At 32.5% G+C, this 21364-nt stretch overlaps 1 protein-coding gene across 1 annotated transcript; it reads right to left on the reverse strand.

Moving 5' to 3' along the window:
- Positions 1 to 4763: 4763 nt before the first annotated feature.
- LOC111383786 (rac-like GTP-binding protein RAC13) lies at positions 4764 to 6210 on the reverse strand. Its single transcript, XM_023007940.1, has 7 exons — positions 6001 to 6210; positions 5810 to 5897; positions 5546 to 5655; positions 5405 to 5468; positions 5263 to 5327; positions 5123 to 5188; positions 4764 to 5021 (listed from the first exon to the last, which is right to left on the reverse strand). The coding sequence occupies exons 1-7, from the start codon at positions 6097 to 6099 to the stop codon at positions 4923 to 4925; spliced, it is 591 nt and encodes a 196-aa protein (XP_022863708.1). The 5' UTR covers positions 6100 to 6210; the 3' UTR covers positions 4764 to 4922.
- Positions 6211 to 21364: the final 15154 nt, after the last annotated feature.

Here is a 21364-nt window from a genome sequence, read left to right on the forward strand (position 1 = left end):
AAATGAGATCATTTAGTACTGTATGCAAGAAGAAGAAAGGCTTAAGCAAGACATGATTGAAATTGCTTACTTGGCTAACACTTCTAAGGACAAGGTCAAGAAAAGAAAAAATAAGAAAGCTGCACTCAGTTCAGCTCAAAGAAATAGCAAAAGCCTGAAAAGGATGAGTCCTCTAGCTGTTACTTATGTGGAATTTCAGGACACTTAAAAAAGTATTGTACCAAATACCTCGCTTGGCGTGTAAAGAAAGGTACTTTTCTCACTTTGGTTTATTCTGAGGTTAATTTAGCTTCAGTACCTAGACATACTTGGTGGATTGATTTTGGTGCCACTACTCATATAAGTGTATCTATGCAGGATTGTCTGAACTATCGAAAGCCAAATGATGATGAAAGATTCATCTATGTGGGCGACGACAAATTAGTTGAAGTTGAGGCTATAGGGACTTTTATATTATTATTAAAGACTGGTTTTTATTTGGATTTGAAAGAGACTTTTGTGGTACCCATCTTTTGGATAGAATTTGGTATCTATTTCTGCATTGGATAAATTCGGTTATTCTTGTTCATTTGGAAATAATGAATTTAGTCTTTTTCTTGATTCAAATCTTGTGAGTACCCGTTCTTTATCTAGATATGATAATCTATACTTGCTTAATTCTATTACCTCTGATAATGAAACATTGTATGTGAATTCATGAGGTATTAAATGCAAACTAGCCAAAGAAAATTCTGCTTCATTATGGCATAAGCGTTTAGGTCATATTTCTTGAAAAAGGATTGAAAAGCTTGTATCAGAAGGAATTCTTGATTCCCTCGATTTTCTAGACTTATGTGTTTGCGTAAATTGTATTAAGGGAAAACAAACAAATGTGAAGAGATTAAATGCCAACAGAATTTCGGACATCTTAAAACTAATTCGTACGGATATCTGTGGGCCATTCCCTTCGACTTTCTAGAATGGTCAACAATAATTTATTACATTTATAGAAAATTATTCTCGCTATGGCTACTTATATCTCATTAATGAGAAATCCCAATTACTGGACATGTTCAAGGCTTATAAGGCTGAAGTTGAAAACTAACTCGGCAAAAGAATAAAATACGTCTAATATGACCGTGGTGGTAAATACTATGGTAGATATGATAGATCAGAAAAATGTCTAGGGCTTTTTACTAAATTCCTAGAGGAATACAGAATCATCCCACAATACACTATGCTAGGTTTTCCTAGCATGAATGGTATTGCTGAAAGACACAACAGAATACTTAAGTATGATTAGTTATTTCACCTCACTAGAATCTCTCTGAAAAGAAGCATTAAAGACTACAGCTTATATTCTCAATAGGGTTCCAAGAAAAGCCTAGTTTGAAACTTTTGTACATTTGGGGTTGCCAAGCTGAGGAAGGCCTTATAGGCATAATGAAAAGAAACTGGATTCCAGAACTGTCAATTGTTATTTCACTGGATGCTTAGAAAGGTCAATGGGTTACAAATTTTATGATCCCACACTACAAAGTCAATTTTTGAAACGGGAAATGCCCGGTTCTTTGAGGATGTAGAGTTTGTTGGAAGAGATAAGGTTAGGGATTTTGTCTTTGAGGAAGAATATATAAATATTCCTTCTGTTACAATTTACTATGTCTGGACCAGCGACAAATTCTTGCTCCAGAGCTGGTTCAAAAAGTAATTTCGGATCAAGACAATATTCCGAACCCCCTATAAACAATCAAGAAATTATTCCAGATGAATAAATTCAACAACCTCAAGAACATATGCCATAAAGGAGATCCACTAGAGAAAGGAGAAGTGCAATTCCATATGACTTTATAGTATTTCTCCAATAACATGAGGAAGGCATTAGATTGATGGAATTAAGATCCAATCACCTTTCATCAAGCAATGAAAAGTGATAATACTCAAAAATGGATTGATGCCATGAATGAGGAATTAAATCCATGAAAGACAATGACGTTTGGGAACTTGTCCCATTGCCCGAAGGTATGAAACCTATTGGTTGCAAAAGGATTTTTAAAACCAAGAGGGATCCGTAGGGCAATGTTGAAAGATATAAGGCTCGTCTTATTGTAAAGGACTTTACTCAAAGGAAAGGCAACGATTATAAAGAGATTTTCTCTCTAGTTTCAACGAATGACTCTTTTCAGAATTATAATGGCACTTGTGACACATTTTGGTCTTGGGCTACATCAGATGGATGTAAAGATGACGTTTCTCAATGGTGACATTGATGGGTGATATATAAGGTGCAAATAGAAAACTTTGTATTAGGAGACCTAAAGAAAATGGTTTACAAATTAAAGAAATCCATCTACGGGCTTAAGCAAGCTTCTCGTCAATGGTATCACAAATTTCATCAAATAATCATCTCATTTGGTTTTGAGATAAACACGGTTGATGATCGTGTCTATCACAAGTTTAGTGGGAGTAAATATAATTTTTTGGTATTGTATGTCGATGACATACTATTTACCTACAATGATATAGGCTTATTGCATGAAACTAAGAGATTTCTATCAAACAATTTTGAAATGAAAGATCTAGGCAACACCTCTTTTGTATTAGGAATACAGACACACTAAGATTGTTCTCAGGTCTTCCTCGATTATCATAAAAGACCTATATCAATATGGTACTTCAAAGATATGGAATGCAGGATTGCAAACTAGAATGCAGCCAAGTGGGTTATGAGTTATTTATGGAGAACAAAAGATTATATGCTCAAATACAGGAAATCTGACCAATTGGAGATCATTAGTTATCTTGATTATGATTTTGTGGGATACAAAGATAGTAGGAGATCCACATCAGGCTATGTCTTTCTCCTGTATGGAGGAGTTATATCCTAGAAGAGTACTAAGCAAACACTCATAGGTTCTTCAACCATGGTAGCGGAGTTTGTAGCATGTTATGAGGTATCCAATCAAGGAATATGGCTGCAAAATTTTATCACTAGGCTGCAAGTTCTTGATGGAATTGAAAGATTACTTAAGATATTTTGTGACAATAAATCAGCAATCTTGTATTCAAATAACAATAGGAGTTCAACAAAATATAAATATATAGACATTAAATTCCTAGTTGTAAAAGAAAGAGTTCAAAGTTGTCAGATTGCTACAAAACATATTGGGACAATCTCCATTATAGCAGATTCATTTACTAAAGGACTACCATCCAAGGTCTTTCATGAACACTGCTCACATGTGTGTTGTACATTTTGATGATACGTTAGTTTAGTGGAAGTTTGTAATTTTGGATGTTGTCCTTTTTGACACATGATTTTGGTTGTGCACAATTTAGTTTATCTCAGTAATAAGTATTCAGTTCAGTTTTCACTTTGATTAAAGTTCATGGTTGATATTATTAAAGTATAAGGTATTAAAGAATAAAGTAGGACCAGTTGAAAATAGGCATGTTCAAATCACTTTGCATGTAATTTCCATGCTATACATATAGACTTGATTTATTTCATTTGATTGTGTTAATATACGTGACCCTTAAGGGTTTAGTTATGATAATTGTAGCGAAGATCGCTTTGATCCCATATTAGCATAATTAATGGACGTAAATGTTCGAAGATGCCTTTTAGTTATAATAACAAAATTATTAAACTCATAAGGTTATAAACGTTTATAAGGTAACATATGTGGCTAAGTGGGAGATTGTTGAAAGATTATTAATTTGCCATGTGTGCCAACAAATGTAAATAATTGCGTATAAAGACTATTTTAAAGTTAAGCCCAAAATTAAAGTGATCTAATAAGGAATTAAATAATTTGGTTTAGGGCATCTAAATAGAATTTGGGTTAGATTATATGTGTAGAGACCGGATTCTTTAGAATTATTTTTCATGATGGGCGAAATAGATATGATAACTATATATAGAGTTATGGTTCTCAATTCATATGTAATTTTCTCATTCTTTGTGTCATTCCATCAACACAAGAATTATAGAAAAAGTATATTGAAAAGGAAGATTAATAAAACGCACAGTCAAGAATAGGCAATTTACATTCAAGAATCAAGAAGAAGAGTTCAACAATTCAAAAATCCAGAATCAAGATTCAAGATTAAAGATCCAGAAGGGAAGATTTAAAGATTATAATTCATAATTCATAATTCAAGATACAAGTCAAGGGATCAAGATATGTTCCGAATTAATTATTTTTCTTGGTAATTTGACATGGAGATCTTGGCAATTTTGTAAAGTTTGAATTGCATAAATATTCAACAGTAAAAGAAAGTGAGTATTTAAGGTGTGCATTTGCATGTCGTAAAAAATAAATTAACGGCGTGCACTCCTTTTTTCATGATATGCATTGTATGCTGTAAAAAAAGCTAGTACTTAAGTCATGGCTATAGTGGCTTTCACATGTACGTCGGAAAGAATTTTTTCCGGCATGCAATGCATACCATAAAAAGCAAACATTGCTATAATGTGGCTAGATGTAGAGATAGGCTAGTCCAAAATACGATTTTGTCACTCGTCGACTATGATTTCACATGTAAAGGTACTAGGATCAGTATCGTTCAACAAATTTTGACACCATTAATTTAAATTTAATGTGTGTGTGTGTTCACGCTCGTGCGCTTGGATTGCATTTGAGAAATCTTCAAGTATGTTCCCATTATATTATTAATTATTTGGTCTATAGGTAGAATTAAAGCTAAAAAGACAATGAGCTTATATACAAGTTTACGTTGCAACACTAAGAACTTGAAACAAAGAATTATTTATTTATGCGTAGCAAAATTTCTTGAGATAAATCAATACAAAATTACGATCAACTATTCTTGTTCGTTGTGTAGTTTCCAGTGTCCCTTTGTCTATATTACAATAATATGAATTTTATGATTAATATCACTTGGAACTTAAAAAATATTACAATATTTGAGAATATAATTTAAAGAAATATGCATCTTCTTGATTTTCGAGGCTTTTTCTTCACTTTTGGAGGTCGCAAAACAACCTTTATTGCAGTGTCAAATACAGCTTTCACGTTCTGTAATCATATTACAAATTGGAATTGAAAAAAGTAAATAAATAAATAAATAAAAATAACGAAATAGAAATTGGTCTGTCTTAATTAGCAGAAAATTATACCTGTTGAGTTTTGGCGCTGCATTCAATATAAGTAACTGCACCAATCATCTTCTTCAATTCTTCACCCTGCTTACAAAGAACAAATGTCTAGAATTCAAGTTTTGCTCGGGAACTACTTTGTCTCGGAATTATATCTTTACCTGTGCCGTAGTTATAGGAGTCGCCCCAGGATGATCACTCAAGTATTGCTTGTCATCGCGTAAATCTGCATTCATGTGTTATTGTTATACGACAAAACGAATAAAATTTTAATTAATTATCAAAATTAATAATTAGTCTTACCCAGTTTAGTTCCAACAAGTACAATTGGTACATTTGGACAGTAGTGTCTTAATTCAGGTATCCACTGTGATTAACAGACAATTATGTAGTAATGTTATTGCAGGAGAAAAATGAAATAATTTGGGAAATAATTAACCTAACCTTTTTGTAAATATTCTCATAGCTGGCTTTGCTGATTAGAGAAAAAGCTAATAGAAATACATCTGCTCCTCTGTAACTCAAAGGTCTCAGCCTGTTATAATCTTCTTGCCCTGGATTTAAGTAATTCTGAATAAGAAGGTACTTAACAATGTTGTATACTTTGAAATTCAGTGTGTACAAGGATCTCAGAGACTGAATGATTAAAGAACCCTTCAATAAGTCTATTGGAATCGACCCTCGTGGAAGAATTAGAAATTTAATTACCCGCAGTATCCCAAAGGCCAATGTTCACAGTACTGCCATCCACAACAACGTTTGCACTGAAGTTGTCAAATACTGTTGGGACATAATCCTGTAAAATAAGAAATATAAAAATATTTTACTAACAAGGAATACATAATATATTTGTTCAAATGTACGTGTACTAATATTTTTAAAATAGGAAAAAACCATACCGTTGGAAAAGTATTGCTAGTGTAGGAAATGAGCATACACGTCTTCCCTACCGCACCATCACCCACTGTTACACACTTGATAAATCTAGCCGTGCTCATTTTCTCCAAAACTCAAAAGAAATTGCGTAATCTATTTTTCAAGATTACAAATTCTAATTAATATTATAGTAATTATAAGTAGAGAAAAAAGATGGAAATTTGAATGTTAAGAAGATTTGGCAATGGAGAAGTTGGATTTTAACAACCAAGAAAATGATTGGTATGTGACTTTCCTTAGCTTGAAGTTGAAGGACACAACCAAATGGAGCGTAAAAAGTAGGTATATTGGTGGCGTTAGTTGGTTAAGTGTAGAACAAGGGATGGGAAAAAGTGATTAAAAAAATGGTAAAAAAGATGAGAGTTGCTTAACGTATAACTAATAAATAGTATGATTATATAATAGAAATAGATATTTGTGCATCCAATCTACTAGAGAAATATAGGGTTGGGCTATTAAACTAATCATCATGATCCAACATTTCGTACAATTTTGCTAATTAACAACAATGTTTTATATTGAGTCGATATGTTGATATTCTTGCAATATTTTGAGATATATATATATATATATATATATATATATATATATATGAGTAAATGATTAATAATAATGTCATTTGGTGATCATTACCAATTTATACATAATTTTGTCCACTAATCTATTATTATGCATCACAGTTCCATATATAGTATTATTTGTAATTAATTTTAATCATCATAATTTTATGTGACATTGAGCTACTTAAGTCAGTCCTATAATATTTTGATTCATTTTATTATATAGACAATAAATTAAGAGACACGTTAACACCTCAACTAATGATGATCCCAGCTAAAAATGAATATTGTTACTTCAACTCGATTTGACAATAGGACTTACTATAACTTAGTAGGATAATGATCACGACTGGTATAGCATTAATCAGTGACCAATTAGATGATTCAATTGTTCAATTTATAAGCATATTATTGAGGATCTAATGCCAGAATGCGACAAATTTGTACATATCAACCTTTCACTGGTGGATTTAACAAGGGCCCACTCCCATTTAAAAATGTTTGTTGTCAATGTTAATTATTATTATTATTATTATTATTATTATTATTAATTTTTTTTTTTGATAATCTTACTAGTTTCAAAAGTTTGATCTTTAGTTTATTTCTATAATATATTTGCTAAGGTAACCAGTTTAACTATTTGCTAAATTTAATTTAAGATAATCCTTTTGTAAAGATATAATTTTGAGGAGTACTCGGAGATTTTCTTTACTTCGCAGTATGGTCATTTTTTTATGATCTTAATGAAATTATTAATAGAATAAAAGCAATAAGAATTTACAGATCATATAAGAATGACAAGTATCTAATAGTTACAAGTTTATAATGTATTCCATTTGCTATGTCTTTGTTTGGTTAGGATAAAAATTAGATTTTTAATAAATTTTATTAATATAATGTTAGTGAAATGTGTTCAGTAAAATTTCGCAAGTGTATGAGATCGTTGAAAGTAATAGAATTGATGAATAGAGCGTATCGTTCCATAAGAAACAAATTTCAATTCAAGTTTATCACTTGTTTATAGAATTCGAATTATGTAAAACAAAAGAGAGATTTTTATTTGATTTTATGCTAAATTATCTAAGAAAGCGGTAAGAATTATTTTTATATCAAATTATGGCTGATTGTTTTTTATTTAAAATCTGCATATTGTTACCTATTTCAATTCTTTATTTGTAATCTAGTTTCGTTTGTATGTTCTTGATAATCGATATAACTAACATATTTTACTTTCTTTTCGAAGACAAATTAATTATATACTAAACATGACCCAAATTTATTTCCAATCCAAATTCGAATGGTTGGAACGCATTAAATCTTATATTATTTATATGACTGCACCAGTGATAAATGTTATTCATAACCTCTATTGCAAATATATTAACTTGTATTGGTTCATTTTTATCGAATACAGGAACGAATTTAGCTAGCATTCTTTTAAATAAGTTACAAAAAGAATAATGAAAAATCATCATCTGAATCATGATAGAAAGCGAAAGATGTTGATCTTCAAGTCCAAGGTTGAAATATTCAATTTCTTGATATAATTGGCTTCAATTCCTTCCTAAAACTTGATCTTTTCTCTCAAAAGTGATGAATTGATATTGTTCTTGATGAATTCAATGATATTATTATGTATGAAGAGGTAAAAAAGAGTTCCTTTAGTGTGTAGCCCTTGTATTGTATTGATAAGAGCTAAAAAATTAGGTCAAAGTCTCGTCTGATTTGGTTCGAAAAGAGTTTGAATTGTGGAAAGAAACTACTGATTCATCTACGAAAATAGCTCCCATGTATGCACAAGCATAAATACCACGCATGTACCAATAAACCAAATGGCTCTCGGGTTGTGAAAACAACGTCTTGTGCACATTCATAAAATAACCCTTGCGCTAGCCGTTTTAAATCTCGAGATCTCTGAACAGCTTTTAGTATTTTGGTCATACTTTTTTTTTACGATATTCGATTGAGTTGATTCAATGTGTTTTGAAAAGATAACTCAAAAGGATACAACTCTTTTAGAGTACAACTTTCTCTAATTCGGACTTTTTCTATCCGGAAAATGGGTCTCAAGTTTAGGCTAAAAATCAGAGCATCACTTTTTCAGTTGAAAAATGGTTTGTGAGAATACTTTGGTTATATTTCACTTGTTCGACTTTAAATTGCATCCAACTGATTATATGTGATCTTCACTCATCATTTTATGTTTCGAATGAACTATTGGATGTTTACACTTTGGTTCTCAAACTTTCAATTTATTTCATTTTTGCCCCTTTTTGGTTTATTCTTCCAATTCAATCGATTTGCCTTGATTTTACCTAACAAATAAAATTAACATCTAATTAAGTCATAAATAATCAAAATTTATTATAATTAATCAATTTAATGTCCAAATAACTGTATAAAATGCACTTATTAAACACCCCAAACTTGAACAATTTTATTTCTCCTGAAACAAAATATATTTTGACATAATCACAAAATTTTTAACAAATATGGTTAGATAGTTTGTTATTGGCCTCAGGATTCGAATTTCAATATTAAGACTATGAATTGCTTCAAAATCACATTGTTAAAATTAATTTCTACTCTTTCAATGCAAAAGCGACGTGTGTGTGAAGATTCATTTCAAGCATCATAAATTCATGAAGTGATTCAAATCCCGACCCCTTAGTGGTCAAATATATCATTTCTTCTTTCGTAAGATGCACACCCCAAACTTTTCTTTTAACTCTTTTCCGAAGATGCGATTAAGGTTGAATTTGTATACTAGTCCTCGCCCTCTCTAGTTTGGTTCGATCTTACTAATTGTAGCTCAACACATCAGCAAATGAAGATTCTCCTTATTTTTTTGTTGCTACAATCCTTAAGAATCAACTAAATTAATAACTGCTTGTTAAAAGTTTAATTCTCTAAAATAAATGTTTTGGGCTTAATTAAGGCAAATGGTACGTCTTTTGTTTTATGCAGCTTTTTTTTTTTTTTTTTCATCTTGTGTGCAGACTTCTCTCCATTAAACTTTCTAAATAATGGTTGCAGCGAAACTTTGATCGATAACTTCCAAGTCACATGATTTTAGGGCACCAATTTTTAAATATCTCTGTAGACTTAATCACTTGAGTTATAAAAGGCTACAAAGAGGCGTTTCACAATGAGATGAGATAATTTCTTTCGTCTATTTCTTTTTTTTTTCCACACAATTATTAGTACAATCTCTCTTATTAAACACTTATTCTAAAAAAAATCAACCTTAACTTTAAATTTTCACCTAATTTTCATCTTATCGACATTAGACAATCCACTCAAATTTTAGCACAAATGGCAATTTCTCCTTGCAACAGCTCAATCACCCTCAAACTATCCTAAAAATGGATTAAGGATATATAATTTAGTGGTTAGTTGGATTTAGTATCAAAGGTCCACTATTTTTTTAACCTGCTCAAATTTTCAATTTCTTTTTACATGCGAACAAGCACACTAAATAGTAAACATAAATAAAAACTTGGTATTTTTCTACCCCCAAACTTATAATAGACATTGCCCTCAATATCTAAAAATATAACAAGCAATATATTAGAAATTAAGGGCAAAGAAGGGTACTAAAAACTCTCATGGTATAAAAGTGCAAGTGGTGGATGAATTGGAATGAAAGTGATGGATCACTTGCTATATATTTTCTCTTGTCGAATGTATTCAGGTGTCATGTTCCTTCAAAATAGTAAAAAAAAATTAGTTTGAGAATAAACAATAGTTCAAGTTTGGGGGTTTGATAAGTGTGTTTTACACACTTATTCGGTCCACTAAACATGACTAATTGTTGATCAAAGCATTTAAATTATGGCTTCATTCTATATAATTTTATTTTGTAGGAATATATTGATGGATATGGCGGAATTCAAGAAAAAAAGAAAGAAAAAAAAAGGAGAAATCCAAAGTAAGTGGACTAAATTACAACATTTCAATAATTGATTAGGACCATAAAATGAAAATTAAACGTGTTACATGTTCAATTGGATGCAATTAAAAGTAAAAGGGTTGAAAATGCAAAAGAAAGGATGTAAAAGAATCAAGAATCGAATTAGGGGCTAAAATGCAATATTAGGGAGTTTTTATAACTGAGCGACAGCCCAATTGTTTAGAGTGTGGGATTGCCCAATGTTAGAAAAAATTACCAAGAAGAAAAACTTTGAACTGGGTGATTGCCCAGTCCCTCAAGCCAATTGCGGTGAAATTTTTTTGGTTTTTTGACAGAAATTCTTATGGATACAAATCTTTGGAAGTATTTTACAACCCTAGGGCCTTCCCTAAAGGAAGGAACGCATTGGGTAGGAGAAAAACACATGTTGGAGAGATTTGGAGCCACAACAACGAAGAAAAACACAAACAACAACGGGATTTCACGCAATTAATTAACCAGGTGATGTTATTTCTTCAAGTTATTATGTATTTTGTAATTTTCTTCATACTAGGCTAGAAATTCTTGTATTAGAAGATCGATGAATCCTGTAATGTGATTTTTTATTTCTTTTTCTATATTTTTGACATTAAAACACGTATGAATATTTTGAATGATTTATATACATTTAAGTTCTTCCATAATTGTTGGGGCTGTAATTGTACGAGTGTAGTGATCTATTTCTTGCATTCGAGAGAAATGAAATAGGTTTGACAGGATATAAATCATCATAGAGTTCGATAGAGGATAGAGATATACCGCTATACTCTGCGTAAATTTTTAAGTGCTCACAAAATTACATGCATTCTTGTATATTTGTACCAGTTATAGAGACATAGGCTGATGGTATATGAAAATATGTTCAACTTTACTTGAGAGAGACTGTTGGATAGATTTAGGAGCATTGATTCCTTATAATTTCAACGTGTTGTCAAATTATAAAACTATGGTTAAATTGAGCATTGCTTGGAGATTCGTGATCCTAGTGCGTTATACATTCATTGAATCCATCAATTCGCATTTCAAACATTCAATTTGCATTTTTAGTTCATCTAAGTGTCAGTTTGCATATTAATTCATTTAAATCATACACATTTGCATACCTAGTTTAGGTTGGGGTTTAATTAAGTTAAAAAATCACTTTTGACAATCTTGTTTCAGTTAAGGCCAAGATAAATAAAATTAAGCTACTCAATCTCTGTGGGACGATATTTGGACTCAAATTTTCCACTTTATTATTTGTTAACAAACCGTACACTTGTGGAAACAAATCAAAATCATAATTTCGTGAATAATTGTTAAAGGAAATATCCGTGATTGATCCTCTGGTTGAAGCATCGATCATGCTACAGTATTCAGATGTTAGCCTAGATAGAAGATGTAGACCTTAGCATTTTTGAAAATGTCAAGATTGGGTCATTTTCTTAAGTAATTCTTGAATCTTCCCCATGTTTCAGGATAGCTCTTGATGTTCAGTTGATTGAATGTAGTGGCCTCATTTTTGCTCATTTTTAATCTGATAGATACAAAAATGTGTGAAGAAGTTCAAGGTAAATTTATGTACCATGTCATTCCACGAAATGATGTTCCCAAGAAGTAATGAGTATAGTCATTCTCGTGCACCTTTCATTAAAGCTTGAGGAAATAAGCCCAGTCTGATCACCCCACAATGCATCAACAATGCTTGAATATGTTCATGAGTATTTTTAATTGGTTTTGTGGAGAAGATGATGTCATGATGGTTTTGAGATAAGTTGATGACATCTGGTCGAATGTAGAAGCTAGCATACCCAAATGGTGGATAAATAATAGCTGGTTACACAACAGCAGGTATGGAATTTAAATAATCCCTCAGAGCTTCTCCATGGTTAGCAGCTACACTTGGTGGATCATGTTGTTTGGACGGATCTGGTGGTAACTAATTTTGATTTTCTGCCATTTTTCTTACTTCTTTTTTTTTTTTTTATCTTCTTCATTTTCTAAAGTTCTTTCAATTTTAGGATTGAATGGTAGGAGCTCGATATCTTTAATATTTTTGCATAAACTGCCAAAACAACAAATAGATATTAGGTATGTAATTAATTGCCTAAAACAAAATAAAAGAAAATTTCAATTATATATAAACTAATAAACTTAGGGTAAGTCAAGCCCAATTGGACCCATCCATGAACCCTTCAATTTTTATTTTGTTAGGCTTAAAGTATTGACAAGTTCTGTATCAAAATTATCATTTAATCGAGTTGTAATTAGGATCGAGGTTTCCCGTGTTGGGAATGTTGCTAGAAGGACTCATCGTGGGTTCATGAACATGAAATGTCTAATAAAATCATATTTGATCAATGTGATGCAATTAGAAGTTAAATGAGTGTCAAAGTGCCACACAAGTTATGCTTCAAATTCTTAACCACAAGTTAAGAACCATTTTCATATAAAAAACATTGGAACTGGATAAATGATAATTCTAGAAGAATTGTAGACATTTGAGTTTGTTTTCAAACTCATTTTAAATCATCTCAATCGAATATTGGAAGAAAAAGATATGATAAATATATTGATGGCTATTCAAATAGAGCTTGCTGGCCATCGTTTGAGTGCTTGAGCAAGTTTTATAGTAGTTGAGTTCCTAAAGTCCACTTGAGCGGTTTTGTTACTTGGTGAAATCCTATATCACGATTTTAGCACTTTTATAATCTCAAACACTCTATATTACAAATACCCAAAGCATATTCTCTCCAAAACATGTGTTGAGCCTCTATTTATTTAAGAGAACACTTTGTTGAAGATCAATTATATAATTTATAATCCTCTTACTTCAACCACAGGATCAAAACACCAAAATACGAAAAGATAAATCTAATAAAATCCTCTTTCACTTATCTTTTTGAGTTCTAAAGATCCAAAGAGGCTATTGAAGTTCCAGTTCGTGAAGAAGGAGTTTGTTCTTAATCATCTACAAGAGGGAAAAGAAGTCAAGAGGTACTAAAAGTTGTAGGAGCACAAATTGAAGAGTTCTTTGATAATTATAGGTTAGGTGGTCAGAATCTACTAAGGGTTTGTTGTGCCTAGAACAATTCTATAAGTCAAATATTTTCTAGTGGATCTTTTACTTGCAAGAAGTGCCTGAAGGTTATTTTCTCCCCTGAAGAGTTCTTTCAGGGATTTTCCTTTGTAAACTAATCTCGAAGTTAATTTACTTTACTACTTTTGATCCATATGCTTGAATGATTGCTAGGGTCTAATTTAATTAAACATAATCTAGATTTAATAATTTGTGACTTGTTAAAATTATTGAATGGATGGGGAAGGAGGATTTGTGGACTATGATGATATGTAAACTACATATATTATAACCATGGAGATGACTAAAATAAATTGGCTTGAGAAAATAAACAATTTTATGGAATCTAGGCTTCTCTCTTAAGTACAAAGTGCTACATAAGATTTTGATTCACAACTAAGACCCTTGGACACGCCATTTTGATATCTCAAACGAAAGGGTTGTGACATTATACAAGTTGGGGACCACGGTTGGGATATACTTGACCAGAATGACTTTTGACAAGATTGTCTATGAAGGACCAAGGTATACAAAGCAATATAAGTTACCTCATCCTAGCCTGATTCATCACTTCCTAGCTGATCATGGTGTCTACCAATGCTTACTGATCGTTATTCAAATGATATTCCTACTTTGGGGATCAATGAGTTTGCTAGCTTGATGAAACTCAAAATCCTTCTCCCAAGTACCTTGTCATATTTTATCTACTGTAGACTAGTCAAAATGCTTGGATGCTCTTGAGTCGTAGCTACGGGTCTTCAATATTCACTTAGCCCAAATTTTTCTTCACGCTCAAAGATTTACTAATAAGTTAAATTTTTTGCATAGTGTGTTGGAACACCTTCAATATTTTGGTGCTTAGTCAGAATGCAATGAAAGTTGTAATTTCGGGTTCCCTAAACATGTGCCTGATGATCAAGGGACGTCTTTGAAGGACCTAGTACCACGTCGATCTTCCAGTTTTACCCTGTGATAAGTGTAGTTTATACATTTATTCTATGTCTTAAAAGATGACATTTTACTGTTCTTTGGATAAAATACTATCTAACTTATGTTATATTACATTTTGTAGGTAAAACTCGATGCTTGATAATAAATTGGAGAAAAGAATGCAAAAATTGGCGAAATTCGAATTTTGAGAACTAGATTGCAAACAATCCATAAACGAGACGTGCGATAAAATGAAAATCAAAGGCGAAAAAAATTTAAGTGGGTGTAATTGGAAAATAAAGAAACAAGAATACAAGACAAATGGGTTGAAATGAAGCAAATTCAAAGTTCAAGGACTAAAGAGCAAATACTCAAAAGATGCATCGAACCTAATGATGAAGATTTGAGAGTATTACGGGGCTAGTTGGATGAGGAAAGAAGCCAAAGGGATGAAATATAGTCAAAGTATTATCTCTTATCAACTTTTAGACGAAAAAGTTATAATTGGAATTTTGGTCTCAATATGAACTTATTTTTAACATAGCAAACGTTGGAATTTGAAAAATGATATTCTCTACAAGAATTGTAGCCATTTACGTTGGCTTTTCAATTCACTTTGAATCACTTCAATTAGATATTGAGAAAGAAAAATGTGACCGAAATATTGAAGGCTGTTGGGTTGGAAATATTATACCTATGGGGTTGCATAGGTTTAAATAGATGCAATAGCATCTATGCCTGCAGTGCTCTCAGGACCAGCTATGATTTCTTCTATGTAGTTGCTTCCATTTTTAATATGCGACTGCATAACACTTTTTCGAGGCGAGATTTTGTTTTCTTTTCAAATTGAAACTCTACATCGGTAATAATTTTTTGGGCATTCTTTAACTACCATAATCTATCCAAAACATAGAGAGACCTCCTTTTGACCTAAAATCATATATTCTACGTATTATGGAAGTGAAGAACAAGGTACAATCATCAACGAAAGGAGAAATATACGAGTTTAATGAAGGATACCCATCTTATTTTCAAGATTCAAGCTAAGAAATTGAATTTCTCAACTTTTTTCATTATTTCTCGATTCGGGTGATGTATTTTCATTATTTATCGTATAGTTTATTAATTAAGATGGTTAGCTATGAATCCTATTATTTGTTTATTTTAATTCAAGACAAATAATTTTGTAATTCTTTATTTTCTTGATTGGTTTTGCATTCCCATTAAAAATATTTGATTGCTTGATCAACAATTAGATAGTAAGTTGCTTGTCGTAGTGTAGGAATACTCACAATATGTCTAGAACGTGGTAAAATCAATACATGGGAAATAGGAAATAAGAATCTATGGTATGCGCAATCATGTGTGATAAAATCCCGTGAATCAATGAATGTTGTTGTATGGATTCAGATTATGAAGATGATCCGGTCATGTTAAACATATGTTTAATATATACCTTTCAAAAAATATTGAATAAAAGTGGATTATCGATTATCTTAATTGTAAGAATTTACAATTGCAAATCGATTGTCACATATTGGATTTAATAACTTTTTATTGCTTTTTTTAGAGTATAATTATAATAAATCGCAAACATGTCACAACTCTTTTAATATCGTCACACTTTGAATTTAATTGTAATTATTGAACTACAAATTAAACCTTATTCCTCGTGGGAATGATGCTCTTAATTCACAAATCTTATTACTTGTACAACAATCTTGTATGTTTGTGAGTTTCACGCAAGCAAGTTTTGGCGCCGTCGTCGGGAATAACGGATTTAATTTTAGTTTAGTTTTTTATATTAATTTAAATTTTTTTATTTTATTTTATCTTTGTTCTTTTTAGGCATTAATTGAGATATCTAATCTTCTCTCATTTCACTCTTCGCATGCCTCTACTGTTTATGCAAGTTCCTAACACGATTGAGATTCTCCCTATAGATCATGAATTGAAAAGACTTTTAAGCAACGTGCAAGATAATAGAGAAGAGCTAGGTAATGAAGAGGAATTAAAATCAAGTTCAAAATGCACTATAGGAAGCAGCACTTCCAGTTTAGCAAACACCTCCTGCTTAGTCGGTATTAGTGGGAGATTATTTTAATGTGATACCTGCTCTAGTTCAACCTCTGATTATCTACCTGCCCTTTGGATAGGCTATCTTTTATATCCAATTAGACGTCATAAATCTCTTCAAAAATTATCAGGACTTAGGTTCTGCAGGAAGCCACAGAGAATCCATATGAACACATACAAGCTTTTCTTATGTTATGCAAAGTTATCAGTCATGAATGGATGTTAGCCATTGTATTTTGGTGCAATTATTCATTCACAATTTGAAGGATACTACAAGAAAGTGGGTCCACATGCTACTTCCTATGAGCATTTTGTCGTGAAATGAGATGGTTAAAAGTTCACAACGAAATTCTTCTCGCTATCTTGAGTCCATCAAATTCGAAATGAAATTCACACATTTTAGTAGAAAGACCTCGAGAGTTATTTAGAGGCTTGGGAAAGGTACAAGAACTTATTTAGGAAGTGCCCCAATCTTGACTTTCCTAAGCAAATACAAGAATACCTCCTTTACTACGGTATACGCCAATAATTTAAAAACATGGTAGATGTTTTAGCAAGAGGATCAATAATGATTATGGATGTGGATGATGCTTTTAAGCTGTATGAGAGAATATAAGAATATCAATCAATTTGGTCGAGGGACAAAAAAATCTAGAGAAAAATAGCTGGTATACATAATGCTGGCATAGTAACACAACACAAATGGAGGCAATAATATAAAAGCTTGACACTTTGACCCATTCTATGAATATGGTACAAACTTTAGCTCCAATGTACATAGGTTTTGGGGTAGATCACATCACTGCAAGCTGCTCTTTGGCTTCTTCTCACATGGGTCTACTAGTAGAGGTCAGTTATGCACAAGACTTCCAAAGGTAGTAGGACTACCCCCAACAATTACCATCCAGACTAGAACAAGCAGCCAAACTCCTCATGGGCTAATAATGAAGGGCTGAATTAGCTGAATAGACCACCAAGGTTTCAACACTAGCAGCAACATCAGTAAGAGCAAAGGCCGTCACTGGAAGATTTGTTATCTCAATACATCATAAAGATTGAGACACATTTCCAAAATCAACAAGCTTCTATCAAGAATTTGGAACATTAGGTGGGACAGATAGTTGCTACAATAGCCAATTGACCACACGGTACATTACTTAGCGACACAGAGAAATATCCACAGATCAAGTACTAGTAGTTGAGATGGCGAGTTTAGAATCTAAAGATCGCCATCATTCATCCCAGACACTCGAGTTCAGGCCATCACCATTAGAATTGGGGTTCAACTACCAGATATTACTACAAGGAGAAACTAGATTGAAAGTACTCAGATATCTATGAAGGACATAGACCAAGTGGAGTATTCTAAAAAATCAACAAAGAAAGATTAGCAAATACCTTCGGATAGTGCACAAGTTGAGGTAAAAGTTTCAATCAAAGAACTTGTACACCAAGTCCCATTTTCTCAAAGGTTGAAAAATACCAAGTTGAAGAAGTAGTTCACAAAATTCCTAAAAGTCCTCAAAAAGCTGCACGTCAATGTCCTTTCATTGACATGATCCTTCATATTCCAAACTACTCCAAGTTCTTGAATGAGGTGTTGAATAAGAAGAGGAAGCTTTCCGAGCATGAAACAATAGCTTTATCTGAAGAATGTAGCATAATTATTTAGTGCAGGATCCCTCCCAAACTTCAAGACCAGGGAGTTTCACTCTACCTTGCCCCATAAGAAATTTACATGATATAAATTATTTAATTGATTCAAGAGTGAGTATTAACTTAACTCATTTGCCTCTTTATAGAAAACTGGGATTAGGAGATCTTAAGGTGGCATCTATTATCCTTTGGCTGGCGACCAATCATTGAAATATCCCTACGGCGTAATTGAAGACATGTTTATCAATGCGAGAGAGTTCCTTTTTTTAGCTAACTTCATCATCCTTGACACAGAAGAGGCATATCAGATGCCAATAATCTTGGAAAGAATTGGATCAATGTGATACAAGCAACAAAATACGGAGGCCAAAGTAACAACTATGCGATCTCATATTTGCTCAAGGCATATGACCGCATGCATACCAATAGAGAATTTCAAGTCGCAACACAAGTGTTCTATGCGACCGCATAGCATTCAGTAACACTATGCGGTCGCATAGTTAAAAACAAGGACGCATTTTTTTCCTTTTTCGTGAGATTGTTTACTTTGTTTAGAATTCTATTTTTTGGAAACTATCATTACTAGAAGACTTTAATTCCATTTTTTGTTATTTTTTTAGGAGACTAGTATAAATACTTTACATCTTTCATTGTATTAGGAACCTTCTGACATTTTGATAATTGAGAGATAATTGTTTTCTTCATTATTGTTCCAATTGGACAATAAACTGAACTTACCAAGGAGAAATTCTTATGACATTCAACACCAGATTGTGGGTTCTTCAATTGTGAAAGCAAGGGGTTCATCGCATAGTTGTTATCTTTGGGTTTCTTGTTTCACTTTATTGGGTCTAAATCCAAAATCAGGTTATTAATTGACGTTTCTGGGTTCCGTATCAATCTGGTTGTGGGTTTCGTAATCACCGTTGCTACGAGGTTCGCATAAAAGGTCCATCTACCTAGTCAAGTAAAATTTTTATTGGTAATCGGTACAACATCATGACTAATATTATTGTAGAGTCATTGAATTCAATCTTTAGGCGACAACGAAATTTCCCTATAAGCTCGTTGGCCCCATTATAACATTGATGAAACAATGGTTCTTCGAGTGGAGAAACATATCTACCAATTGTCATGCTACCCTGACATAAAAATGGAGGGTAAATTAAGACAATCTTTTGATGCCAATACAACCTCGGAAGTACGAAATTTGGATGAACTCATTTTTGAGGTTGGTGCAGGTGCAGAAATGTATATTGTCGACCTTGTAGGTAAGACATGTTCATGTCGAGAGTTTTAGATGTGACAAATTCCATGTGCACATGCATTCCGCGCTACTTGTCCAAACGGTATATTACTATATGACTTGTACTACACCACAGGTGTTGGTAAGCTTCGTACACCGAACATTTTTACTCCATTGGAATGGAGTTAGATTGGATTGTTCCTAATATTATTAGTTCCATCAACATTTTGCCCTCAAATATACGTATAGCATCAGGACGACCACCTGCCCAAAGTAAAAGGTCAAGAACTGAATGGCCTACTAGCATCCAAAAATGTGGCCAATATGGTGGTTTTGGATACAATAGGAAAACATGTAGGCACTCGACAGCGTCGAATAACACGTGCACTTGAATTACCACATGTATTTTGTCTATGAAATGATTTGCTAACATGGATTATCCATGTGTTCAATAAATTTATGTACATTTCATTCTTTCTATCATTTTCTTTTCAAATATAATTGGTAGGGTTCGATTTTGTGTATGAAATGATTCGCTAACATGTATTATCTATGTATTCAATAGATTACCAGGCATTACATGCTTTCTATTATTTCCATTCCAAATGTTCAATAATTGCTTCATTACTGTAAATTTCTTCATTATTATATATATAACTTAATAATAGATACAAAAGGACGCCATGCATGATTCATTTTCTCAAGTACTGGCCATACTAAATAGTTGTCACAAGAAAAAGGCACAATTACTATGTGCAAGTTTGAACTGCACACACAAATTGATCGTCACCACAAAAATTATCCATTATCTATATACCAATACATATGTCATTGTATATGCTTAGACCTTTCAGTTATATGATCGAACCTTCTACATGTCCTCCACAACTGACAAAAAAGACATAACACTATCATCGTCATCGTCCGAGCTTATCATGATCACGTCATTGTTTCTAGTTGGAATCGTCCCAAAATTGTTGTCCATCAAGGCTTGGTCTGCTTCTAGTGGGACTTCCATTGGTACATTCTCACGATCGACATTATGATCACCAACTCCAACTTTAAGTAGCTCAAATTCGTCGATTATATTTGGGAACAAAATGGGGTGAACGCAAACCCTACGACGACGATTCGTTGCTTGAGGAATATATGGAACAATAATATTGATTTCTTAGTCTTCTTTCGAGTTGATGATGATAGGGTTACCTGCTGAAGAGCCAGGCAAGAATACGTTCATGACGACATCAATATATGAAGTTTGTTCAGTTGATGAAGACCTATTGATCGGAAGAACTTTTTCACGTTAGTATTTTGTTAAAAGAACCATGCTTGCATATTGAAGCCAGTTCTATTATTCTATAATGGACACTGAGGTATGCATAATGCATTGAAAGTCCTCACACCAACTTCATCCACTTGTATTTACATTTGATTGACATGCTGTTGTCCCCATAACATCTTGTGCTTATCGTATCAATCAATATTAGCCTCCATTTCGCTCAATTTCTTTACACTGTTAATATTTCGAATAATATTTATTGAGAAATGTATGGTCCAAAAAGTAGGAAAATACTGAATGACAAAGGAAAATTGATGCAATTCATGACATTTCATGTCGTTCCAACACTTCGAAAGTTGTTATCGACATTTTTGATTGGATCAAATCAAAACTTAACATTACAGTCGTGTAGCATTATAATTTGTACCGAAACAGGACACTTCTCGACATTTGATACATTTCTTGACATTTGACATGTATTTCTCGACATTGAATGCCTGCATAGACACTTGACATTACATTTGTCTAGAATGAGACTACGAGTATGAGAAAAACAAAAATATAGCAACG

This window comes from Olea europaea, unplaced genomic scaffold (genome assembly GCF_002742605.1).
Source record: "Olea europaea var. sylvestris unplaced genomic scaffold, O_europaea_v1 scaffold2758, whole genome shotgun sequence".
Taxonomy (NCBI): Eukaryota; Viridiplantae; Streptophyta; class Magnoliopsida; order Lamiales; family Oleaceae; genus Olea; species Olea europaea.

Bases quoted from the DNA above. Each gene is read 5' to 3' on its own strand.
- LOC111383786 (XM_023007940.1), bottom strand. From the start codon at position 6,099: ATGAGCACGGCTAGATTTATCAAGTGTGTAACAGTGGGTGATGGTGCG. The intron at 5,656-5,809 runs GTAATTAAATTT...ACTTAAATCCAG, and splicing joins TGGCCTTTGGGATACTGCGG to GGCAAGAAGATTATAACAGG. The intron at 5,328-5,404 runs GTAAGACTAATT...ACATGAATGCAG, and splicing joins ACTTGTTGGAACTAAACTGG to ATTTACGCGATGACAAGCAA.